Genomic DNA, 27,213 nt, shown 5'->3' on the forward strand with positions numbered 1-27,213 from the left:
TGAGAGGGGGCTATAAAGAAGGGAAACTATAGTGGGCTAAATTATCCCGGCAAGCCTTCCTTGATTGGCTAGCATTGTGTTGTATCCGTCTATGATCACAGGTATTTTCAGGTTTTGCTGATTCAGTTTACTTAAACTGTCACTTTCTTTCTTCCCTCTGAGCTTGCTTAATTGCTAATTAGCTGTTAATGCTTACCCAGGTCTAGGTACAGTCTTATGAAAAGACAATGCTCAACCCAAATATACTATGAAAAGACCATACTTGATTCATTTGAGCTATGAAAAGAATTTAGCTGGACTTTAAGACATTATAGGCTTTAGCTCGACTCAGATTTTTCGCAAAAGACTTTAGCTGGACCCAAAATTTTACAAAAGACTTAAGCTCGACCCAATATTTGGGCTGGACTTAAACTCGACGCAATGTTCGCAAACAAAGTCGAGTTAAAGTCTTTTCATGGGTCCATCAATCTTCTTTTCATATATCCGTTTTTTTGCCATTAATATTGCCCGTGCAATATTGCATTAACGTAGTCAGCGTGTATGCTCCTTCTTTTTTTACAACTCAGAAGAACCACTAATCCCTCAAAAACTTCATGATTTTTTTAAAAAAGATAACTCATAATTTTGGAAGGGGAAAACAAACTGAATAACGCCGAAATTTTGTGATGGCTAATGGGACTAAGACCAATACACTTAAGCTAGCTGGTTTCATTGAATCAAGTAATGTGGTAATATACTCGAGCTTCCATAACTTTTGATTATCTCAAGATTGGACGAAGATCTTAAGGCTTTCGGCAGTTCTCCAACTGTTTCTTAAAATGGACTGCTCTGGTGCAAAGCTATTTAGTCTTGCTCCGACTCTGCTTCTGTAAGTACAGAAGCAGGAAAAAAAGAAAAATTTTGGATTTTGAAAAAAAAATAGACTTATGAAAAGACTAATGGTGGACCCATAAAAAGACCTTTACTCGACTTTGTTGGTTATGTAATGACTAATGGTGGACGCATGAAAAGCACTTTCTTCGTCATGAAAAGACTTAAGCTCGACCCATGAAAAGATATTAGCTTGACTTTAACTAGGAAGCTCGACCGTGTAATTATAGTCAATATTGCCCCCCCCCCCCCCCCTAATAGACTTTTAAGGTCTTTTCTTAAGTCAAGGCCTAGGCCTGGGTATTATTTAAAACAATCTTTAATGTTTGCATGCTAGGGGTAGTGGGGGGCTACTGGTGTTGCTAGTAGGGGTTGTTGTGGGCTGCTGGTGGCACTACTTCCGGTGGGGGGGCCGCATTTGGTACTAGTAGGGGTGGTGGGGGGGGGGGCGTAGTTGGTACTATTGGTGGTCGTGGGGGGCTGCAGTTGGTACTAGGAGGGGTAGTGGGTGGCAGCTGTTAGTATTATTAAATATTTGATTCTCTAAAACTTTTTTATTATTTTTAATTTGTGCCTTCTTGAAAACTCAAAACTATTAAATTCTCTTGCTGTGGCTTTTTTTGTTTTATGTATCCTCATCTGACCCTCATAGTGTTCTTAATGATGTGGGGATTGTCTGGGACAGTGCTACCTCTACAACCCCAACCCAAGTGTGACCACATCTATGATCCCAATCGGTGGAATCAGAAAGCACTGTGAACAGATAAATAAGGAGCTAGTTAATTTAGTCAAAATTCAACAATCATGCAGTTGCTTTCTTTCTCTAAGTAGAGTTTAGTGGAGGTTTTTTTTTCTGTAACGATTTTTAAGAATTTATGAGCTCTGATTAGAGAAAAAAGGGCTTGAAAACAATTCTGAACAGTTTAAGCAAAATTTAAGAAGTCAATGCTGTTTTTACACTGAACAGCCTTCATTTTTTCATAGTATAGAACGACAAGGTCATAATATGTTCATTTTAAAAATGATTCAGCGCTGATTTACTACGTACGTTACTATGATACGGGTATTTTTTTTTTGCTCCAGTTTACCGCATTAATCTAATATTTTTGCATCTTTGCTAATGAGTCGTTGGTGAGCATTTGAGGTTCAGTCTGGCATATAGTCTCTTTCTACGAAATGCCTATTTTCAAACCATTCAAATCACGTAAAACCAGTTATAGTTAACATTCGGATTTCTATTTTGAAGTCGGTCAATATACTTAGATAAGCAATTTATCTGGAAGGTTTAACAAAATCAATTAATAGTATAAGAGTTTGCTGAAAAATGAATAGAATGTATCTTTGCAGTCTGATATATCATACTCATCACAACATTTTTATTGGGTAGAAAATAGAATAAAATATAGCGAAATTTTATCTGCACTAAATCAACCGAATAAGATTTTTGCTATCAGCATAGGTGGTTTTGGGGATCTATCTTGGTAGCATAACGGATACAGATGAGTTAGGTATTGAGCTGGTATCGAAAACTGTCCTTGCTCCACTTTAAACTCACCTTGTTTTTTGACTTCCCAAGATAGTGTTTTGTCTACTCTTCTTCGGTCCAGTTAAAATAGTTTCTCTTAAAAAATTAATTAAACTTTCATTTTTACGGAAGGCGCACACTTTTGTCCTCGATAAACTGCAAAACTGAAATTTAAGTTAAACTTACCTTCGCGTCGTTAATGTGTACTTTTACTTCAATTCAAATTAAGCTAATATTTATCTTAATTATACCTTAACAAAAGTTTGCCATAACTCAGTTAAGGCAAAATTACCTTAGATTTATTTAGTAAGGGGTCAAATTTTTCTATTTTCTGCGAAATAAACGTATTTTTTAAAATAAAACCATTTTTAAATTTTTGCAAAGATTTGAAGATGATCATTTTTCCGCCAGAGTCAGTCATTATCCTACAAGATCCCCAATGTGACTCCCCTTGTGTAACTTGGCCGAAAAAATTGATTCAAACGTATACTAAAATTCACTCGATACAATGACAAAAATAATGAACAAAAATGCTGTAAAGTAAGCTAAAGAACAATCAAATACGTGATCTGATTCATTAAAGACAGCTCTCAAGTTTGCATTCAACTGTTTATACAAGCATATAAGAATCTTGTTCTCTTATTAAGCTTAACACGTACCAATAAAAAGTTTATTGTCGATGTCAAATTTGAGAAAATCGTGACTGTGAATTATATTATCAATTTAATCACAACAGCAACATAGACGTCTAACCTGTAAACATCCAACACCACATTCTCTATAATTTTGAGATAATATTAAGTGCTTGATCGTCCACATATTTTTATTTTACATTTATCAAATATGAAACCTACAGATGATTCCAAATTTACCACTGGTTCTGGATTTATTTTAATTTTGATTGCATCATTTTTCGCGCTCCGTTTTATGGCGTCTAATTTTTTAGCCAGAAAAATGGTTTTACTACCAGCTCATCGAATAACCCAACCAAACTGCTCCGGGATTAACTCTAATTCAGATAAATGCCAAAATGTGCCGTTTTACGAGTCCCTTAGCGTTTTGCTTGTTACTAAGCAACCTTTATTTACCGGTTGTGTACAGAGAAGTGACCCTAGAATGCAAAAAGTTCCCTCCACAACACAGCTCAAATTCGAGCCAATAGATTGCGCATTATTTTGTGTGGGTAGAAACTATTCACGCATGAATATTCGAACAGACGAAATACAGTCTGCATGCTTTTGTTCCGGTGATTTGCCAAGTTCCGAAACTGTATGTGAAAATTCTAGTACAGAAATCAATTTCAAGTCCTACAAATTAGACCCTGTATCTATTCCATCGGTGAAGGTAAAACGACATTTATTTAATTTTCCCCTAACGTTGACAACAATTTAAACTTGTCTCGAAAAATTCTTCAATCAGAGAATTGGACTATATTGAGGTCCCATTTTATACGACTCGCAGAAAAGTATTGGAGAAGTATCTTTTCTCAATCAATTGCTATGTCTGTTCTTAAACAATTTTCTAGAAGTCTTTTTGGTCACCTAATGGGAAGAAATGGAGGAAAAGCAATCGGTCTTTTGACATTAAATTAGTTTAAATTGAGTGAAAAAAGTGATTGAAACTTTTTTGGTATTTGAAATCAGGTGCGGTAAAATAGATGAAATAGATGAACAGAATTAGTTTGTTAGGTAAATATTATACACTGTGAGTTTTGTGCCACTCTTTTTAGACTTTGTACCAATTGAGAAAATGTAGTACCGATTCAGACTTTGTACCAATTCAATAAAGTGAGTTGTGGTGCCACAACAGATATCAACTTCAAATCAATTGACTGTGTGCTTTTCTGTGTCAGCGTCATTTTTCAGGAAAATATAAATTTTTTTATCAAACTTGGTTGAAAATCTAACAATAAGACCAATCAAAGTGTTACACTTTAGATCTTGTATATAATCCCATTGTTAAGGGTGCATTAGTTCAATTAACCTAATTTTTGTCGAGATTATCACTTTTCCCAATTTTCTACACTTTTTATGTTAATAAGTTTATGTTTTGCAATTCGACATCTTTTGTTTTGGATCCGTTTGAATCTTTTTTTGTCTCTTCTTCGAAAAATATGTTTTCAATTGACTTCTGAAAGCAACGAATTAAAAGTGTCCTGTAACCTAACATTGTGTTCCTGTCTTTATACTGGTTTTAATGACCAGATAATTGCAAGGTGGGCTAGATTAGCTTCTTTATGTCAGTATTTAAACCATAGGAAAAGTTCTTAGAGTTTTTGAAAATTTTCGTGTCATATTTGACGCCTATTTTGACTTAATTCTGTTCGATATATTTCAGTCTTTGTCAAAATTGTATGAGATTGAGGCCAAATTCACAAAAGTCTTAATCAAAAACAAAATTGCAGTTATATTAATAGTTTTAAACTTTGCTTAGAATGTTCACGCAGTGGATTGCGAATGTTTTATTTTGTTGTTCTTCTTTTTTTGTGATTTTTTACTGTCAAAGTTGTGACTACTCTCTTTTGTTAGACAACATGTTTTTGGAGCAGTTTTTTTGATGGGATAATTGGATTTTTAAGTAAATCCTTTTTGAATCTATTGATTTGTTTAAACTGTTCTTATATGTTATAATTCAAAAAAGCTAATGAGCTAATAATTCTAAACATCTCTTCCTTTTGAGTCCTTACATCAAATTGAAATAGAAAATTTTTAAAAAGTATTCACACATAAAAAGATATTCCATTTCCAGTAGAAGTTTTCTATAAATTCAATAGGCTTTTTGGTTAGTTTTTATACAATGCTTGGCTTAATATGTCGCTATTAGACCATAAGTATACACGTTCAGCGGTGAAACTACAATTAATAGTAGCAAAGTTAGTTTTTTCTCATCACTCGGGGAGAACTATGTTATAACAAAATCGTAGCTGTTGCTAAATCAGTATTAGCTGACTGATAAATTACTCATCACTCGCGCTGAGTTTTTTTCAATTTTTTAAATTTAGGTTGCTTTAATTTTTCTGGCTAATATTGGCTGCTAAAGACAAGTTAGAGCAAATTTTGTTTCAAAGAGACCATATCTGATGACTTCATAAAAAAGTGTTGCCAAAATTCTGCTATATAATCTAATCAAATGTCCGATTTTTTTGTCTCCAATTTTTTTGGACAATTCGTCGATGTATTGAATCGCCCAGATCTTTAGTTCAGTTTTCAGCTGCAAGCAGTTTGATTTTTTTGAGCCCGGGGCTCAACAATTAGCTCAGTTTTAGCTGCTGTTGATAAAATAAGGAATCAAATATTAAAATCTATTTCTTGCAAGATACAGCGGCATTAAAATAGTCAATTTAGTTTTTCGCCTGTTCCTTCTAAATTCTTCTATTCGTACTAATCGCAATTGCGAGGGAAAGAGTACGTGTGAAGAGATTGCAAAATTAATCGGGATGTTCTGATGAAAATATTAACAAAAGTAAAAAGAAAAGCGACATTAACTTACCCCCTAAAAAACCCTTTTTGTTGCATTCAATTTGCTGCGTTCAATAATAAAAATTTCCTTATTTTATATATATATATATATATATATATATATGTGTGTGTATTTATATTTATATATATATATATATATATATATATATATATATATATAAATCTGATCATTAAAACTTGCCGAAGAGTTTTGACAACATGGATTGTTTTTGATACATCGAAAGAAAATCAAGAAAAATGCAAGAACGTAAAACATTATACGGCACAAAAAACAACTCTCAGAATTTGAGGGTGGTGGACAATTTTATTGTAAGATCTGATAGGCATCTTACAAATTTTTATCAGATGAAAATTTAGAAAACATGGATTAATATCTCACATAAACAGATTTCTTTTCTTACTGATCAGACCCGACGTCAGATACCTATTAGATCCTATTAAAAAAAACTCAGTGGAGTCGAAACTTTTTTTGCGTAAGAACTGATAAGTTGGGGTTAAACATAATCAAGAATAAAGTTAATGCCAATTTAAGTAGTAGAGTTAGAATAGCATGACAAATAAAACTTAATGCTACGCTCAATCAAAGCCGTACAAATTTATTCAGGCTCGTCACCATGTTTTAAACCAATATTAGTACGTGAATAACAGACATGAAGTGAAACTCATACTCGAAATCTAGATACATCAGCACCATCACCAAATAATTATTGCTACGTATGGCCGGGTTACGAAATTCATTATCAGTTGAACGAATCAAGTTCAAATTGAGTTTGAGATACCAAAAATGGCGCACCAGTTTCAGTGAAATCTGTGATTATTCCAATTAGAGAGTGCGGCGCACCATATTGGGTATCCCGAACTCCAAAATCAGTGAATGTTGAGAGCTTTACGTCATATTTATCTCTAACCAATTAAAGATGCAATTTTGAAATGTAACGGGAGCTTCAAAACCGGGAGCTTCAAAACCTATCGAAAGTCAGTTGAGACTCTTGATTCTGCCTTAGCAATTTTTTATACCATAAGTGGTTATGCACAACTTGAGCGGTATATTACATGTCTTTTTTCTGTGTATCAACTTATTGATTGTACGCATTTAACTTATATTTGACTTATTGAAAAGAGAAATGAATGATTTTGATATTCTCAACCTCTTTCTCTCAGGAAAAATTCAAATTATGAAAAATTTTATACAGAGTACGGAGTCAATGTTTCTTTTGGCTTCTACAAAGCCTAGCTTAATTTTAATATTGATGTTTCTGAAGCCAATAGAGATAAAAACTTGTTGGTTATAATTAACCATTATTCAAATTTAAGGACTTTATAAAGTGTCAGTGAATTGCACTGGTTAAAACAAGAGCCTGAAAAACAAAAGAAATTTATACCTCTAAAATTGGTTCAAGCAGATAGCAAATGCACAGGGAAATGTCACATGGGTAGTTAGCCATAAAGATTTATTAAATTGTGGTAAATGTCACATGAGTTATTGACGAAACTCAGAAAATAATTTGATTGATTGATTGTATTTGTTTGATTAATTCAAGCGATGCAACGTTATTTTTTTGATTAATTCAAACGAATCAAAGCTTTGTGAATAGTTAATAGGACTTATTGATTATCGAGTAGTGCAGCGGTAACCTATAGCGGATAATACAGTTCACGAAAGTTAACTGCAAAAAATTAATATCTGGGAAACCGCTGAAACAAACTAGGCGGTATAAAGCGTTTCTTGTCATTGACAGGAAAGCCAACGTTTCATGGCAAGATCTTGACAGTGTTGTTGAATCCTTGGGTCCAATTAATTCATCTATATCGTCTCACAGACTACAGGCTAGATAAATATTGGCAGTATCATTTATCATTTTTTGAGTCTGACAGCCTTCTTTTCAATTTCTATAAATTTTTGTTGTAGCTGTTCAAATTTACGAATAAATGGAATCAAGCTGAGCACAATTAACAAGTTGGTCTTATTTCAGAGCGACTCGTTTCTCGGATGTCTGCCTTCTATGAAGGAGTTCAATTTAGATGGACAAAGTTCAATAAAAGCTCTGAATTCAGTTAAGAAACTCCGTTTTGGAAAATGCATAGAAGTTTGTGACTCACTCATGCACGCAATTGCGATATTCACAGTAAAAAACGGTAAACAATCAAAAGCAGATTGCGTGTGTTTGGAATCGCTTTGGAAGAACGTAGCCAAAATCAAGGAAACAAATAACCCGAAGGAATGTGTGAACAGTGCATATATAACTCCGTGGGCTTTTTCGAAGTGCTCTCACGCCACATTTTTGGATCCCAAACAAACGAGTATTCCTCAGGTTAATTTGGTTTAGTTATTTCAGAGCTTCATCAACTGGTATAGAGTTAAACTCAATTTCAAATAAAGTGGCAGCGACTAACAGACCACTTAATAGGATTAAATATAAGTAATTCCAGTGTACTTATTCAAAGTAATAAATTGTAAACCAGTTTTAAAAGTGAGTGAGTGGTGTGGAATGGTAGTGATGTCGAAAAAATGAGAAAAGGGCCACTTTGTTCATTATTAATTGAAAACCTTTCTGAAAGCAATTGACAAATACAAAACTCTCCACTTATTTAAAATTTTATTGTTGAAAAATTGCACTTTACAGGTGGGGCTCATCAGCGTGCCTGGATCTGGAAACACCTGGACAAGGTAACGTCTTTAAATGAATTTTCCAGCAGAAGAAATAATTGCAAGAACTCAAATAAAACTCTCGGATTAATCCGAACTAAAGCATAATCGGCAAACGTTGGACGATTTGTCAAACAAGAAGGGGGAGGGGATCGGGATTTGGACCTAAACAGGGTATCTGTGGGATCATAACTTTATTAAATTGTTTAAAATGATGCTGTTAAAGATTTTTATGGACCAATAAAATAATTCGAATTGAAAAACTGAAAAAAAATCTTGGTACACTTATGAGTGCAGTTTTATTAGAAAATTGAGCCCAGCTGTTTAAATTTCTGAATCAGAGCAATTTAAAACACTCAATTACTCACGAGCAAAAACGTAGATCGGTGAAATCAGCATAACACAAACAACATTACCAGCGTCTACCGGTACCGAGTAAAACTAGTTACAAAGAAATTGGCTGGCGCTTTCCGGTGCCGAGATCCGTTTAACGCGGAAAGCGCCTAAATTTTGTGAAAGTGGTTTCCACAGTGCAATTAAAAGCCGTAGGATCAAATGAATGTGAAAAGTAGATACGTTCGGCTGCAAATGCATTTCACAAGAATTTAACATTTTAACCTTACTAAAATAAGGGATTATACTACAATTAATCTGCCGCACAATTATTTGAGGACACGCTTCAATTTTGAGTGTTTTTGACTTCTATTTTGTGGTAAATTCCCACCAACTTAACCCAGCTGCTTAAAAATAAGCAGCAAAAATCAAGTTGGTTAGACGAAAAACTACCAGACAGAATATTGACGTGAAATTGAGTGATATCAATGAAATTCCCGTCAAAGATTTTTTTCCATATCGGGACGATTTCTTTATTTTTTTGAGAGCTCTTGCAAAAACTGTTTCATCTTTCATATTCTTTTCACTAATTTCATTATTTTTTCAATAATTTTCATACAATTTTTTTTCTATTTCGAAAAGCATACGTTAAAATTATTCAACAGAGAGTAATTGATTTCTTTTCAAAATAGTAAAACGTTCAAGAACCATTTCAGCTAACTCTTTCTGCTGAAATTACGGAAAATTTTTATCAGCTATTGCTGGCAGCTCCTTTTGAATAAACTTTTCGGGTGCACTAGAACTGACTTAACTATCTTTTCACTATCCGAAAAAAATCTAGAATTGCAGTTAGCAGGATTCTGATTTTTATTGCGTTTGATACATTTTGCTGTAAATTTTGTTTCAACAATTTTTCCTCTCATTTCAGATTTTCTGTCAATTTTTGATCTCTTTTACCTTTAAATTCACCTAGAACATCTGCTTCAAAAATGCTTTAAAAATTAACAAATTCTAATTCAATTTAATAACGTGGCTTTAAGCAAAAAACGAAGATCTGAAAAAACTACTACTTGCTGTTTTCTTTCCAAATATTCTGATGTTATTTATTTCAGTTGTTTTGAGTCATTCCAAGTGATATAAAATCAGCCACTGGACTAAGTCTTGAAAGTTTCATTAGGGGAGCTTAAGACAATTTATAGATCTAAATAAATCTTCTGAAATATTAAAAAGAAAAAAGCTTTTGATAGTTTGAAGTTTTTAAAAACGAAGAAATCTCACTTTAGTCAGTTTTATGCCAAAAATTTTAAACGGCTATTGGACTGATTTTCAACGCAGCTCCAAAGGCGCCAAGAACTGTCCTTATTGTCAAAACGTCATATAAAAAATATTCAAAAAAACTTCAAGGAGCATTTTATTTTTGAAGTTATTGTTTTGGTTCTCATTTGTTTTCGGCATTAAAAACGTGCAAAGTTATTTTATCATTTTTTAAAAAGCAAAATATAGAATCTTTACATACAAAATCGACAGATCTGATGTTAGAACTGTTCAGAGACGAAATTAAAATCTCTGTTTGTTGTTTTTGCTCACTTTCTTTCACCGTTATTTCTTCCAGCGTCAAGTGTAATTTGGCCACGAGATTCCTTAAAGTTTTTGAGGACAACAAATAAGAGTTTTTATGAACCCAAGTTTTTTATTCTGTCATTAATAATGTTTTTAGAGAAAACTTTTTGTTCGTTTATTTATCTATTTGAGAAATAATAACGGTATGAGTTTGATTCTTATTGTCAAATAGTACAATTTGTCATTACAATATAATGTCTGGCACTAAACGACCAGGACGCAGAACAAAACCAGTAGTCCTAAATGAAGCAATCATTGGGTGTCATCGTTTCTTAATTTGCGTTGCATCACCTTTCATCATTTTCGTTTAAACTGAGACTTCTAGAACACAAATTTTCAGGCCAATTTTTTCTACCGCTCTTTATGTCGAAATCTTTTGCTGTATAGAAAAGAGTTGTCTTCAATTGCTCGTTTTTACGAGGATTTGCAAATTGTATGCAAAGAAAGTTATTTTTAGTATCATTTAAGTCCACTACTATGTAAATATTGGTCCATGTATTGATACTTGATTCTTCTAATCAAAATGGCTTTCAATTACTTTTTAATTGCCTTAATCTCCATACTGCTGGTATTTTTATTTTACATCTTATGCGACTAACATTCTCATTTGTCTTATTGTTCCGACTTTAGTGGGGAGGGAGGAACCATATACTCAACTGGGTTCTTTTTTGTTCAGTCAATTTTGGCCGATCGATACATTCATTCATCGTAGAGAATTGTGAGTGGTATCATTAAAAAACCCCTCCAGCGTAGAATACAGAATTAAAATTTTTTCGATTTTCGTTACAGGGAGGTATCGAGGTTTAAGGTTTTGTGAACATTCGACTGTTTTTGTTCACATTTTCAGTAATTTTTGCTAAAGTTTGGCACAATTTCAGTAATATAATTCAAAATAAGTTAAAAATTTTAAGGCAAAGTGTTGTGACCGTTAGAGTTAGAAGAGCATTGCTGAATTAATTCATTGAAGATTTTTTTGGCTAAAATTTTTGATAAAAATTTCAAAATTCACACTTTTTCATCAAAAATGGCACAAAATATGCCTTTTGGTCCACTTTGTTAAGGTATTGCAGACTTAGTGACCTATAAGTCTTAACATAGACTCCCTACTCTCCAAAAGAGCGTTAGTTGCAATTAAACGCCGCATGAAAGTCTTCTGGAATTGAAAATTTGCCGTTTTTTGCAGAATTAACTCGATAATTATACAAAATGCATCGTGTTTTTTAAAATTTGAAGAATTCCAATCAACAATTGCTCTAATTCGCAAACACTTGGAATATTTGGTCGGTTTGCTGGGCCGGCAAAACAAATCGGGGAGAGTTCGATAATATCATGGATTCTTAGAATCAGAGACATTTCGTTTTTATTTTGATGCTGCCTTTTTTCAAAATATGTTGCTATTGCTTTTTTACTGACAATATGATGTTTTACTGACAATGTTGATTACTGACAATACTTTTTATTCACGGCTCCATTAATGACAGCTCCAATTTAAGTAAATTTGAGGCCGAATGTAGATACTGTTTGTTTTCAGAGAACCAAATTTTTTTATGGCTTTGAGGAAGAGTTTTAGTAAAATTTAACTAAATTCTTGTTTTTTGCCTTCAAATGTCTCTTATGTTATTGAACGTATTTGTTTTAACAAAACTTCTGTGATTTTTTGAACTTGTAATATTTTTATATTTTTTTAGTCAACATTTTGTTTATTCTCTGTAAGTACAGATCAACCTTTCCTCCTTATAGAATACAAATTAATTTTGTGGCCGATTGTTTTAACGGAAGGTTTTCTTGCTTTAAGTACTACAAGTTTTCATACAAAGCTTTCTGATTTTTGTGCATATTTGCCCATTTTTGCTGTTGTTTTTGTTTCTTTTGTAAATTGTAACATTAATAGACAACCTAACTGAAAAAAAGTTCACAACATTTGAAACTGATCACGTATTTTTGTTTTCATAGCACACTGTTCGAAGGGATGCGACATCGTTCTCTTGCAGAAATTGGTAGAGTCTTTTATTTTTGCCCTTTATTTGTTGTTAATTTTTGTTGTCATATGCCAAATATTGTATAATTAAAGGTCTTAGTGGGCCAACTAAAGATAAACAAATGAACTTAATAACTGATATCGGTAAATAGCTAATGGTTTTTTTTTACTTTCGAAATAAATTTCTAAAATAAATAATAGTATTCTTCAAATTATCCCTGTTTTTTCTGGTTTGCGTTTTTTTCGTATTTTACAATGTTGTGTCATTTTCGTAAATTCTCCTCATTATTTAGAGTTCGTTTAAATGTTTTGTTAAACTAAAAAATAAAATTTCTGTTGTTTAAACCTTTTGACTAATGTCTTCAGTGCATAGATAATTTGTTTCAGAAGAGTTTTGTGAAAATTAGATACTTCTCAATTTTTGTGATTCTTTTTGCTGTCGTTTTGTGACTGTGCTTTAAAAAAAACAAATTATGATGATCAAAAGAGACGCAATTGAAAATTATTATTTCTCGCCGTCAATATTTTAAAAATTTAATGGTTTCGTAAAGTTGTTTGTGAAACTTATTAGTTCAGATTGTATTTAATGTTATTCTATAGTCTTAAGATTTAGTTCCATCAGTCGCTAGTTCTCCCAGTAGTTGCAAAACAAACTGTCTACTCATTTAGTTGAAAGCTTCTGTTTGCTAAGAAATTTGAAATTGTTTGTTTTTAATTAAAAAAAAGATAGATTTTTGAGATCTGCCAATTTTATTCCCGTTAAATTGTAGCTAAGCACCTCTATATACATCATTTTGCAATTCACATCATTTGTCTTTCGAAATACAATTTGCTCTTCGTAACGGTTTTATTATCCTCGAATTGTCTTTCTTCTTGGAACAAACAGTCTTCATAAAAAAATTTTCGTGTATTTTTTTGCAAAATTGCCCAATTTTATAGGTTTTTGTTTTCTTTTCACAGTATCACTATGGTGGGCGTTATTTGGTTTACAAATTTTTTCGCCTGCGCAAAATGCATACGAAGTTTTTCATTGTTTTTAGTGGTCAGCTTAATATTTAATTGATTGGGGGGACATCGTTTTCGTGCAAAATTTTTCGTGCAAATTTTTCGTTTTTGCCTTATTTGTCGTTTTTTTGTAGTCGTATGACATATCCAGGATAATGAAAGGCCTCCGTCGCTCTCTATTGATGTATAAAAGACTAGGATTTCATATGATGCCTCTCTAGGATTTCATATGATGCCTATTGTTTCTAATTGGTTTGAAATTAATTCTTTTTTTAAAAAAAAAGCAATGTTTTGATAAACGCATTGAGGAAAATCCCTTATTTTGTTCCAAAAAAGTACCGGTTAATCCTTTGAGTATGAAACGTATCTGATGCCATTTTGATTTTGTTATTAGTGGTTTTCAAAAAATGAACAAGGAGTTTTGGTCGTAATTAATATTGTAACTAATTGATTTTTATTGCCATCTTTTCTGGTAGTCATATTATGTTAGCCACAGATCTCATAGGCCCTCTAGAGTAGATTGTTTTAATCTTTTTAGTAGTTTGTTGAACGATATATTGATATGTTAACTTTTTTTAAAACTCATTTGGTAGACAATTAAGTGAAAAATGTAGATGAGTGGGGTCGGAACTTAATGTGCGAACGCACATTACCGAGCCTCCTTGTATGGTAATAAATGCTCAAAGGCGGCAAAGTTATAAAGCCGTTAGCGAAATCCGCTATGAAACGCGCACGCCATGTATTACGGAATAAGCATCCCTAGCTCAAACCTAACGTCAAAATTGCAATTTTAAGAAAAAATTGCAAACATTGTAAAATTATGCATTAATTTTTAAAATATTTGCAAACAGGTGTGAATTCTTTTTTCCCTTATCGTTAGTAGTTGGTCTTGTAGAGTGAAATGGTTAGTAAAATGACCCATATTGCTAAATAAGGCAAAAGAGCTCGGCCGATCATTTGCAAATTTTTGGACATTGTTTTGCAAAATTTTGCAAATTTGACCTTGTGAAGCCATAATTTGCAAAATTGCACAAATTTGGCATTATCGAGCAAAAATTTGCAATTGTTTAGAAATTTGGTATTAGTTTTGAACTATGGCGTTGTAAAAAGAGTTTGAAAAGTTCAAAACATCCCAAATCACCAGTTTTGTACTTTGAGTAAAGTAGAGCAAAAGAAATTGTGTTTTTAGTATTGAGTGCCAATTGGAATTCAACTATCTGCGTTCCAGAAAAGCATTGATACTTCTCTGTCATTTTACACAAAACAGTTTTCCGCGTTTGCTGGCAGTACTTGCGAGTCATGAACGAAAACAACTTGAAGTGGAAAAACATTACTTTCTGGAGGCTTTGGGCTTTCTAGTAGCTGTTGCTGCAGAACTGACACGATAGATATGGAGTTAACCTCATCCGATGCCTGTAAAGTTTTTTTCTCTGTCGTTTTACTGTGTTCTCTTAATGTTCAATTGCATCTACAAAATCTTGTTCAGATCCAAAAACGTCAGGTGCTTGCCGTTGCGTTTTGTTGGATGAGGATAGAGGTTGTTCAATTTATTGATTAGAGCATGATTCAGAGGTACTAATGGAGGACATTTGATGCTGTTCAGATGGAAGGTTCGATTTGGGTTCCATTTGCACATTTTTCGGCCTGATTGTTTTTTCAGCAGCTACTTCAGCAAGCTATCCTGGTGTGTCTTAATTGTATGTCACTTTTACAGTTCTTCTTCAAACACTTTTTTTGTGATTGCTGATATTTCCTCTGTGATCGTCTCATAGGAAAACTGACGTCTTTGAGCGAATATCCAAAGTTAGGTCTGTGTCGTTCATTTTTGGTTTCGAAATTTGAATTAAAGCTATTGTTGACCCTCCTGTAGTGAAATCCTGGTTTTTTTAGTTAGCGAAGTTGTTGTTTGCGTCTTAACTTGTTGATTGCGACATTGTAACCAGGGTCTAATGTTTCAGTAATTCTTTTTTGTTCCTTTATTAATCTGCGGCTGACTTTTCGGCCAACTTAGGATTCATACGAAGCCTCCTTTAACAAAATTTCACTGCTGGCTTTAGTACTGATAATAAAAAAAGAGTTCAACGTAGTCTTTAATATCTGATTTGAATGTCGATAACTTTCGATTTTACTGTTTGCATATGCCCAATTGATATAAAATTGCTAGTAGAGAATCTTTTACAGGCAAAGGATTGTTACACGGAAGTTTAATTCAACCCAATGGTCTTGTTGCTTAAAATAATTGTTCCCATAATCAAATTGGTCTGCTATCATTAGCGGGTGCGTCAAACAATTTTATATTGCTGTTTCTACTAAAAGATTAATTTTGCATCGATTCTCAACAATTTGCAGATGACACAGCAATTTTATGTCGTGAAAAAAAATGAACTGTGTTTAGAAGCAAAGGCTGAAAAAATATGTTCATGGAAACTGAACAAAATATGAAACAAAACAAGTTAATTCTAATTGAGGGGAAAACAGAAGTAATGGTTTTCAAAAATGAAAAGTTATCAACTATCAACTGCGTTGAATTTAAAAATCATTCATTGAAACCAACAGACGGATGCAGGTATTTAGGTGTTATTCTGGATAAAGAATTGACATACCAAAATCAACTTAATAATGCGATCAGTAAAATGACTTTAGCTATCAGATCACTTTATTTGGTACACAATCAATTACTTTAACAGGCTCTAATAATTCTACTTAGATCACTTGTTTTGTAGCTTTTATAAATTAGTGCAAAAAAACTGAAGGCTTTAAAAGTTAATTTTTATTTAAAAAATTCACAAAAACTAAAACCTGAACTTTAGTTTCCTTAAATTTGTGGTTATTGGAAGTTACATATAATTTTACGTATGATAAAATTAGATTTCATCATCTTTTTCATTAAACATAACGTAAAAATCAAGATAGGTTTCTTCACTTAGTCCAACGCAGTTTTGTTATAGTTTCTGATGAACTTCCAAAACAACTGATATCAAAATTTTCATGTACTGTAAAGATTCTAATTGCCAAAGCGAAATCTTAATCAAGCTGCCTGTGTGAGTTAGCAGAAGTGATTCCATAACAACATCTTGAACTGACTCGGGTATAATTCACACAGAAAAATTTGATTGTAATTGAAGAACATGTCATACAGACTGGATATTTGTCATTAAAATATGCATTACAGTATTTAGTTCTTGTTTTAGTTTTCCCATTTTCATGGGCAGTTTATTTAGTTCATTTCATTAAATCTTCTTCATCAGTCATTTGATTTGCAATCCTCATTTGTTCACATTGCAGACAGGAAATTGCCATTCACGTGTATAAACAACTCTAACTTCCTTTCTTGTGTATGAATAACATATGATCTCTTTTAACTTCTTTTAATCTTAGTTTTGCTTTCATTTTATTTCTTTTAACATATGATCTCTTTAAACTTCCTTTAATCTTAATTTTGTTCACATTTTAATTCTCTCATTTGCGCTGAAAGCATTCAGTTGTAACCTAACTTTGTCAACTGCTTTTCAATTCTAAGCTCAGGAAACTAAGTTGTCAATCGCATCGCGAATAACCAATTTATTAATTTTTAAAGTGAAAATCTAAATCAATATTTCGGCAACCGCACCTTAATTGCCCAGTTCAAACAAGCAGTGGTCAATTGTCCCAAATACAGTACAACAGAACACGTCAAAAAGAGTGCACATTGATTCGTGTCAGTGAAATTTTGTTCAGTGTTCTGTAGGATGTACTGTGAAATTTCTACTATCGAGATAACATTATTTTCTGAGGAACGTCATGAAAGTTTTTGCGGATAAATAAGTTATATTAATTTCCAAAATTACTTCTTTTGATCGCTCTATATCCCGCGAATAATGTCCTGCTACAGGTGGATAAAATTTATGCTGAGTTTGACGTAGAGTGAGGAGTCAAACAACTCAGCTGATGTTGGCGTTTGTGTATGAAAGCTGTAGTTTGAAGTAGAGAATTTTTTTATTGCTGCAGAATTGCGTTTGAATTGTAGAGGTTTGAGCAAGCAACTGATTTGTTGAGAACCGAAAGTAAATCAATTTCTTTAAGTAGTAAAGCATGTGTGATTTGAGTAGACTATTTAAATTTACTTGTAAGTTGCAGTGGGATTGGAAACATGTGTAATCGAAAAAAAATTAAATGTCTGCAATTGCCTTACGAATACGGGAAACTGTATCGACTACAATGTCCTCAAAATATATGTTTATAGCTTTCAATTTTGCATTTGCTGTACTCCCTTTTCTGGGAGAAAAAAACCATCATACCACCTTTTTCATGGGAGAAATGAACATAACAACTTTGGCATTGTGAGCAAAAGAAGGGAACCAATTGGAGATTCTTCTCAATGGACCAGCCGCAGCTGTCACACATCTACTTGAACCTGTGTGTGAGAAGCCACTGGAAAATCACACTCTGGCAACTAAACGCGACAGAAAAATTTACAATCAACAATTAAAGGTGACGTGGCAAAATAGATTTAAGAAGATTGGCGAAATTGACTTTTTGTGAGGCGATAAACCTTAGAAGAGTTGTGACCAAAAGCAATCTCGCTTCACTACCTCTGCATTGGGACAGTGGTTTGCAACATTTTCGAGAGTAAAGACTCATTTCCTCATTGAAAAAGAGTCAATGAAAGAACTTTGGCTGAGAAGGAATCCTTCATAAAAAATTGGAACATGGGAACTTAGGACCGTTTTGTTTTTTTTCGCCTCGAAACAACAAAAAGCAGAAACCGTGGAGAGTTTTTTTGGGCGAATCATAAAACAGGCAGAAAATTGTAGCCCGGGAGATGGTGAAACAGCACTAATTCGAGACACGTTTTTTTTTGAATATGTTGGACTTTGATACACAAAAAGAGCTTCCCAAAGAAACAGTGCCACAAACAAAAGCACTCGAAGTAGCTTTTCATTTAGAGATGGCAGCTCAAAGCCAGCAAAAGATCAATCAAAATCTTGACACAAACGCACAATCGGTGAACATAGTCAACAACATTCATGGCAGCAATCGCACCATGAACTACCAACAGCAACAGAAAGACCCGCTAACCAACTGTACCCCAAAACTACCAATACACTGGCATTTGCGCAGATTGCGATCAAGACTGGAGCCATGATCATCGTCAAATGTGCCCCGCAAAAGACAAGAAGTGCACACAGAAGTGCGAAATTCTAGGTCATTTCGCTAAAAAGTGCCGAAAAGCAAATAAATCACAATAACAAGAGTCACAGCCTCAACAAACGAATGTCAACCAGATCGACGCAACAATTACCAAAAGAGATGATGAGGAAACTGTCAACTACATAACCAGTTATCAACAACTATACGATCAAGTATACAACTCAAACTACGACAGTGATTCGGGTGACTATGTTGCCGCTATCTCTAGTAATGCACCAAATCAACTCGAACCCCTCAATGCAAAAATCCAATAGAAAAAAAATTACCGCAAACTCGATGATCGACTCGGGTAGTTTGTGCCATAATCATAAAAACTTTGGCCGACGAAATTCTACAGAGTACTTCATCTGCACGATGGGTCACTTCAAAATGTGGGAAATACCTCAAAACATTTTTCGATATGTGAAGACGCGTTGCCTTAAATTTGTGTGTGTGGAAGATGGTCACAAACTCATCATTCGAAAGGAATGTTTATGTAGACTTGGTTTAGTAGTGGTGAAACAACAAGTAAAAAGGGGTAAACGTGTTAACAATATTGATAATTCTACATGCAAAGTAAAACAAGCCATCGCGTTGCCATTTCCCGACCTTGTTTCAAGAATTGGCTTATCAAAGACGCATGCCGTTAAATCAAAGTTTCATCCCAATTAATCTATTACCTAGAGTTTGCACTGAATTAGATCGATTACTAAAAAAGGACATATCAAAAGGTTATCTATTTGCTCTGGCGAAAGTTTCATCTCTCGCATAGCAATTACAGTAAAGAAAGATCAATCTGCAAAATTAGCAACAGAATGGAAAGTTCTTAACAAACACATTCACAAAAATAACTATCAAATGGCTAACATAGAAATGTTAACAGATTTAAAACTGGATTTTACGGCCTCATGAATATAACAGCTGATTTTCAAAAAACCATGGACTACACGCTTGTGTGCCTTCAAAACACATACTGTTTTCTAGATGATATTAAAATAGTTAGTACCGGATCAGAATCTGATCATATCAATTATGTCATCAAATGCCCCAAAAAATTAGATGAGGATAGTCTGCGCATCAATCTCCATAAATGTCTATTGATTAAACAGAAATCGACTGGCTCAGTTACAAATTTTCCCAAAAAGGTAAGTCACCACTAGAAAAAAATGCAGCTGTTTTAGCATTACCACCACCAACCACAATTAAGCGTTTAAGATCATTCTTTGGATCAGTACATTATATTAGCAAATTTATACCAAACCTAGTTCAATTTTGTCATTTCCTCAAACCACTTTAAAAAATCTATCAACTTAATCTGGTTTGAAACACACAATAAACACTTCAACAATATTAAAGGTAAAATAGAGAGGAGCACTGAAAACTACCAATATTATCCAAAATTGGACGCTCGAGTAAAGAGAAACGCTTCACGTTCTGGACTTGGTTCAGCACTTGAGCAAAATCCTCCTAACGTGTGGAAACTTATAGCAATCCCATCGCGTTTTCTTAATCCCAAGGAAAAAAGATACAGAGTAAACGAATAAGAACTATTGGGAGTTCTCTGGTCAAATGATTTTTTCAGATACTATCTCTGCGGTAAAGATTGTACAGTAATTACAGATCCCAGCGTAATTACAGTCCCTCTACTGTCAATACTTAAGGAACATCGCTCAAATAAATCATATAATATGCTGCGAATTTCTGGATTGATTGGTCGCCTACTTCCTTTAATTTTGCCATAGAACACATGCCAGGAGCAAATTTAGGTCTTGTAGACTAGATGTCTCAAAATTCCTTTGCAAAAGCAAAAAATTTCTGTGGTGACAACAATATACCAAATTCCGGATTCTTTCAAACGCCTTGTTAAAGCACTCATATTATTTAATTTAACTGGTAATCTAATGTCGAATTCACCCATACCAGAACCGATTAAGCCACTTGCACCGCAAACACCCATTCTCAAATTTAAAAAATTAAAAAAACAGAATAAGTCAATTGCTTAACATTTACCACTTTCTATTACTGCAATGCCAATTGCATCGCAAATTACTCTACAACATCAATCTAATTATTCCTTCTTGAAAACGCCAATCGCGTCGCAAATGCCCTTTTCACATTCAAAGCCACAATTTGCACTATATAATCTGCCAATACATAAATTAAACTCCATAAACAAATTAGCTGCAAACATTTTGCAAAAGTCAGACAATAACCAATCTGAACAATCTGAAGAATTAGGCCCAATAAGCCCCTTTTTTGATACCAACTCAACTAATCAGCATAAAATCTCTAAATTCCTTCTATAAATACCGAGCATCTAATAATACCTCGCTTTCTACCCAAAAATCTTCTACAATCAATTACTCTGATACTCACTCTATAAATTCTACCTCAAAAATGCCACGCGGGAAGTCTGCAAAATCAACACCCAGTAAAGCGCGAGTAACCTTCTTGGACAATTCACCCACAAATACAACGCCAGGGACCAACTCTTCTAACACTGAGACAACACCATTGTTGAGTGCATTGGACACCGCGGATGATCTAAGGCTTTCGGAAACAACAAGTTGCATCTTCAGCAAGAAGCTATTGGCCATCCTAACGGGAAAGGATGCCATTCTAAAGGAAATAAGGGACTGCGTGATCAAGAATGACGGAGAGAGGCTCAAGGACATCAGTCCCTACATACATTCATATTGACGCGATATGAGTGTTAAATACGGGTGTTTATGCATAGACAAGCACCTCATCATTTCGAAAGCTACTAAGAATGCCGTGCTAGAAGATATCCATTCCACCCACTCAGGGAGCTTCGCTATGCTTTATTTGGCTCAAAATATATGGAGGTCATATATATAAATTCACCGGGACAAACTAGCTAAGGCCAGTGACTGAAAAAGTTTTACGCAAATCTGTAATAAGCTAAAACCAGTGATTCCGCAAAGCAATTGGTCGTCATTACCTAACTGTATTGAACCGAATGACGAGATCCGAAGAGATTCTGACGGACCTATTATTAATGAAGAAGTGTTGAGCTTTATTTCTTGACAGGCATTGATCGCTACACAAAATACCCTACAATGGACATAGTAATTAATGCTTCCTGTCCAAATGTAGTTAAATTTCTAAATACATACATGTAATCACAGAGTACCTAGATCAATCAGATTTGACCAATCTAGATGTTCAAACGGCAAAAAAATTAAAGAATTTTGTTTATTAAGTAATATTGAACCAATATATGCCTCCGCACAACACCATAGAGCCACAGCCACTGTTGTACGTGTCATTCAAATTTTTCAATTTCAGTGACAATTATCATGTATAAAAGCACATTTAACTAAAAATTCATCTTACAAAACGAAATATTTCAAATGCTAAGAATTACTAAACAAAAAGCAACGAATATAACACCATTTGAAGCACATTTTGGCAGACAATGCAATATTCCAGCACATAATATTACAACAAAATCAATTAGTAAAAATTTAACTATACCAAAATAATTAAATATTTTTGAGACAAAATACAATACCAGGCCGATCGTACCTCACAGATGAGCAGTGGGCCGATACTCGAACGTGCTCGGACGTGAAAATAGAAAGAGTAGTTTGCGCTGCAAATGTCCGTGTTCATGAGGAGAAAAGAGAACAGATTAATGTGGTCAAAAGTTATTTCTGTACAGGTCAAGATCGCCAAAAAATTCATGCCGCAAATCGACAAAAAAAAGAATTTAGACAGGCTCTGTGAAGTTTTGACCCCGGGGAGCACAGTTGGAAATATCAATCCAACAACCAGCACAATAAAAGAGTCGAATAGGACTGAAGTACGAGTAAGTAACTCGGATACCGCTAAATTTGGAACGAAAAACAGGCGAAAAACAGAATTAGCCCGATAAAAGGCCACCAAGAATTAACAACAAGACTTTGGAGCAAACGATCCAGAATCACAAGAGAGATCTTTTAGGAAAGGATCGTGGTAGCAAAAAGATCAGGCGATCAAGAAAACAGTATGATGACGTCAGTGCCATATCATCAGGTCGATCATGCATTTCAACTACAAGTAATAAAGCAAGAGCCTCAAAAATGCGAATCCTCAAAAGAAATCCGAGGCACGACGAAGTAATCCAGCTGCCTGTGTTAGTTAGCAGAAGTGTTTTCATAACAAAATCTTGAACTGACTTGAGTATAATTCACAGAGACAAAATTTGATTGTAATTGAAGAACATGCCATACGGACGGGATATTTGTCAACAAAAATCCATTACAGGATTTAGTTGTTGTTTTAGTTTTCACATTTTCAAGGGCAGTTTATTTATTTCATTTCATTAACTCTTCCTCATCAGTCTTTTGATTTGCAATCCTCATTTGTTCAGATTCCAGACAGGAAATTGCCATTCACGTGTATAAACAAATCTAACTTCCTTTCTCGTTTATGAATAACATATGAACTCTTTTAACATCCTGTAATTTTACTTTTGTTTAACTTTCAATTTAATTCTCTCATTTGCGCTCAAAGCCATCGGTTATAATTTAACGTAGTCAACTGCTTTTCAAATCTAAGCCCAGGAAGCTGAGTAGTCATTCGCGTCGCAAAAAATCAATGTCTAAAGTTAATTTCTAAATCACTATCGAAATTCGGCAATCGCACCGCAATTGCCCAATTCGAACAAGCAGTGATCAATTGTGGCTCAATTGACTAAATACTTAGCTAAGCAGTATAACAGAACATGTCAGAAAGAGTGCACAATAATTCGTGTCAGTGAATCTTTGTTCAGTGTTCTGCAGGATGTACTGTGAAATTTCTACTATCGAGATAACATTATTTTCTGAGGAACTTCAGGAAAGTTTTTGCGGATAAATAAGTTATATTACCTTCCAAAATTATTTCTCTTGGTTGCTCTATATCCCGCGAAAAATGTCCTGCTACAGGTGGATAAAGTTTGAGCTGAGATAGATGTAGAGTGAGGAGTCATAAAACTGAGCTGATGTTGGCGTTTGTGTATGCAAGCTGTAATTTTAATAAGAGAATTTTTTTATTTTATTGCTGCAGAGTTGCGTTTGAATTGTTGAAGTTTGAGCAAGCAACTGATTTGTTGAGAACCGAAAGTAAATCACTTTCTTTATGTAGTAAAGCATGTGTGATTTGAGTAGACTATTTAAATTTACTTGTAATTTGCAGTGGGATTGGCAACATGTGTAATCGAAAAGAAATTAAATGAGTGCAATTGCCTTACGAATACGGGAAAGTGTATCAACTACAATGTCCTTAAAATGTATGTTTATAGCTTTCGTTTTTGCATTTGTTGAACGCAAAACGTTATCTTTTAGCCCAATTTTAGCAGCAAAAAAGTTCATTGTTATAACCAAATCGTAAAAATTGTCCTTTCAAATTTATCGATCTAATGTTATATAGTTTGTTAGAACGATGTTCCCTTGTTTTTGAAATAAACGCTCTATGATAAACAAGAACCGCAAATGGGCGTCGAGAAAATGGTATAAAATATGTCTTATGGGACAAACTATCCCGTGAAATTTAGGTTCATTTGCGCAATAGCTCTCCCTGAATTTAGTCAGCTACATTGCGAATGCAATTGCTTTCAAACCATGATGTGCTAGTTCTTCTATTGTTCCACCTTAGGGCAGCACGTGAAACATTGCATTTAATTCAATGTCCCAGTGGGGGGCTAGAGTGTGTATTTTCCAGGTGCCATTGTTGTTTTTTCCTTTAAAGTTTTCAAATGCTGTTCCTGTGAATCTCTTAAAATTCAAATTCAAGTTTTTTTAGTTTTAACAGCATGCTTAAGAGGACATACTGAATGAACGGAAGTTTTTAACGAATGAGGTCTAATTACATCTCAGCAGTGTAAATGTTGGATGGCTACATGAACACGGCACACCTTTTTTGAGAACTGATTAAGAGCAGACTGAAAATGTCTTGCATCAGATTTTTTTTGCATTCTTATATAATTCTTACACGCTTACTCCTTTTTTGAGAACTGATTATGAGCAGACTGAACATTTCTTCCATCAGATTTTTTTTGCATTCTTATATAATTCTTACATCCTTACACCTTTTTTGAGAACTGATTATGAGCAGACTGAAAATGTCTTGCATCAGATTTTTTTGCATTCTCATATAATTCTTACATACTTACTCCTTTTTTGAGAACTGATTATGAGCAGACTGAAAATGTCTTGCATCAGATTTTTTTTTGCATTCTCATATAATTCTTACATCCTTACACCTTTTTTGAGAACTGATTATGAGCAGACTGAAGATTTCTTCCATCAGATTTTTTTTGCACTCTTATATAATTCTTACATACTTACTCCTTTTTTGAGAACTGATTATGAGCAGACTGAAAATGTCTTGCATCAGATTTTTTTGCATTCTTATATAATTCTTACATCCTTACACCTTTTTTAAGAACTGATTATGAGCCGACTGAATATGTCTTGCATCAGATTTGTTTGCATTCTTACATAATTGAAAACACTTATTATTAAATCAATAACCTGGATGCGTTGACTCCCGTTATTTGCATCGTTTTTGCAAATCTCGAATTGTTTCTTGTAGTTTTTTTTTGAGGAATACCTGAAATTGATTTCCTGAAGTTAACTTGTTTTTGAGCACCATATTTTTTTTTTAAATTACTATTCGTTATTGTTCTTAGGCGACTAGGCTAGCGCTGAATTTCTCTCGGGTTTTACCATTTTTGTTTCGTTTCTTGCAACAAAAAAATTTTGCCAACCTAAATAAACGAGTAAGATGAAATTGCCAAAATTAACATCACCAATCAAGATCTGTAAACTTTATTTGAGAAAATTAAAATTGAGCTTGGCTCTGGTTAAAAATTTTGTGAATAGAAAAACTGCTTTGTTAAATATCATCTCATTTTATAAAACTTTTCATCAGTTTTATTTCTCAAGATATCGTCGAATTCAAATTCAGGCAGCTATCTAGAAACTATATCTAAGTAATTTTTTCAAATGATAGAACGCACTGCAAAAAAGGAGTAGGTCTTCGCAACTCAAATAACAAGTTCTGTCAAGTTAAGTTTTTTTCAATAAACTTACTAAAAAGACGTGCCTTCATTCTCAATGTAATGCCTGGTGTATTTAGCCTCTTATACATCTCATCACAAAAAAGTTGAATTCAATAGAAAATTCTGAAATTATTTATTTCGCTTTGGGTAAATTTCAACGAATTTTGTAGTTTGACTTTTGTATCATTTTTTCGAGGTCTGTGGTGCAAAGTGCGACTGGAATTCTGTCTGGAAGTGTGTACAATGGTGTACCGGCATTTGCGAGAAAGTTACACGGGGAAATGGAGCCATGGAGATCCGGAAGGACTACTCTCATCAAAAACCACGAGAACCACGGCATACGCAGTGAGATATGTCAAAATGATTACTTTTCTTATTTTTTAATAATCCTATTACTTTCTTCAAAATCACAACTCTGGTTGAGTTCTTAGCAGGCGATATTGTAATTAAAACAATTTTCTCCAACTAATTGTATTTTTTCATGGAGTTCAAAATAAAATTTTTACTACATTCATTGCAATGCATTAATAGAAAATTTTCAAAGAATTCCGCCACATTTAGGGAATATACGTGAAAACATTAGAGACATTTTTTACTCTTCTTGATCGAAAAACTTAAAAAAACTCTGTTGCTGAACAGAAAGTATGTCAAACACTAGCGCAAAACTTCATTATTTTCTCTATGTGGAAACGCTGTGGGAAAAATTGCTTCATGATTTTTGGCCTTACCCAATACAAATATATCAGAAAGAAATTTTTTTCGATACTAAAACTGTCAAAAAAAATAAAGTGCAACAGCCAATGAAAAATTGAGTATGATCTGTTTTTTCCAGCCCTGCTAAATGCTCTTTAAATTTCTGCATTGACATCTGCTTTCTTAGATCTATATTTGAACATGTTGAGCACTGCATTAGCTTTATGTCAAGCACTAGACCGCAAAACGTGCAGATTTCTGTTTTGAAGACAACAGTGACAATACTTACTCATTTTTTTCTGTCTGTACGTCACTTTTGCTCGCCGTAAAAAACTAAAAGTAACCGTAGATGATCGTTACAAAATTTGCAAATTTTTCACTCATTTTTATGGATAAACGTGACAAATTTCTCCAAATTTGAGCGTTTAAATCTAAAAAATCGTCCATTAAAATAAATTGCTTGAATGTATTAGATAACTACTTGACACCCTATTCAGAGACGTATATAGTTATGAATTTAATCGTCAGGTAGACTTTCCTTCACTTCGGTCTATTTGACTCTTGTTGTTTATACAGGAAATTTGATACTCTCACCCTGGATAGCAAGGACGACGTACACAAGAGTAAAAGTGAACGTCGGAAAAACGGTCAAAAACTAAAAACAAATTTTCGTGTTGGCTCCAAAATAGGCCAATAGTGAAGGAAATTTCTGATTTTCAAAACATTTTTAGTTACTGCCGTGCTGTCCACATACGGTTTGATTTTGAGTTTTAAAACATGTTTCGTATAGGATCCTGACTATTTCGGTGTAAGATTGCTGGATAAAAATTGCTCATTCACCTTGAC

General features: G+C 33.8%; 4 protein-coding genes across 8 annotated transcripts in view; 3 read left to right on the forward strand and 1 right to left on the reverse strand.

Moving 5' to 3' along the window:
* LOC142344575 (uncharacterized) overlaps positions 1-27,213 on the reverse strand; it is a 91,323-nt gene that overhangs the window by 39,203 nt on the left and 24,907 nt on the right. Inside the window, exon 1 of one of the 5 annotated variants that reach the window (XM_075396354.1) lies at positions 23,501-23,678. The exons of the other annotated variants lie outside the window; for them this stretch is intronic. Coding sequence (XP_075252469.1) covers positions 23,501-23,601 — 101 coding nt within the window. The 5' untranslated portion in view covers positions 23,602-23,678. Of the gene's footprint in view, positions 1-23,500; positions 23,679-27,213 lie in introns of those variants that run through there. 5 annotated transcript variants of the gene reach the window in all.
* LOC142344573 (eukaryotic peptide chain release factor subunit 1-like) overlaps positions 1-27,213 on the forward strand; it is a 271,614-nt gene that overhangs the window by 6,819 nt on the left and 237,582 nt on the right. The gene's annotated exons all lie outside the window — the stretch shown is intronic.
* LOC142344571 (putative H/ACA ribonucleoprotein complex subunit 4) overlaps positions 1-27,213 on the forward strand; it is a 556,150-nt gene that overhangs the window by 6,816 nt on the left and 522,121 nt on the right. The window lies entirely within an intron of this gene.
* LOC142344574 (uncharacterized) lies at positions 3,013-8,620 on the forward strand. The gene is made up of 3 exons (XM_075396351.1): positions 3,013-3,739; positions 7,848-8,186; positions 8,499-8,620. The coding sequence occupies exons 1-3, from the start codon at positions 3,239-3,241 to the stop codon at positions 8,544-8,546; spliced, it is 888 nt and encodes a 295-aa protein (XP_075252466.1). The 5' UTR covers positions 3,013-3,238; the 3' UTR covers positions 8,547-8,620.

This window comes from Convolutriloba macropyga, chromosome 8, assembly GCF_964194025.1.
Source record: "Convolutriloba macropyga chromosome 8, txConMacr16.3, whole genome shotgun sequence".
Taxonomy (NCBI): Eukaryota; Metazoa; Xenacoelomorpha; order Acoela; family Convolutidae; genus Convolutriloba; species Convolutriloba macropyga.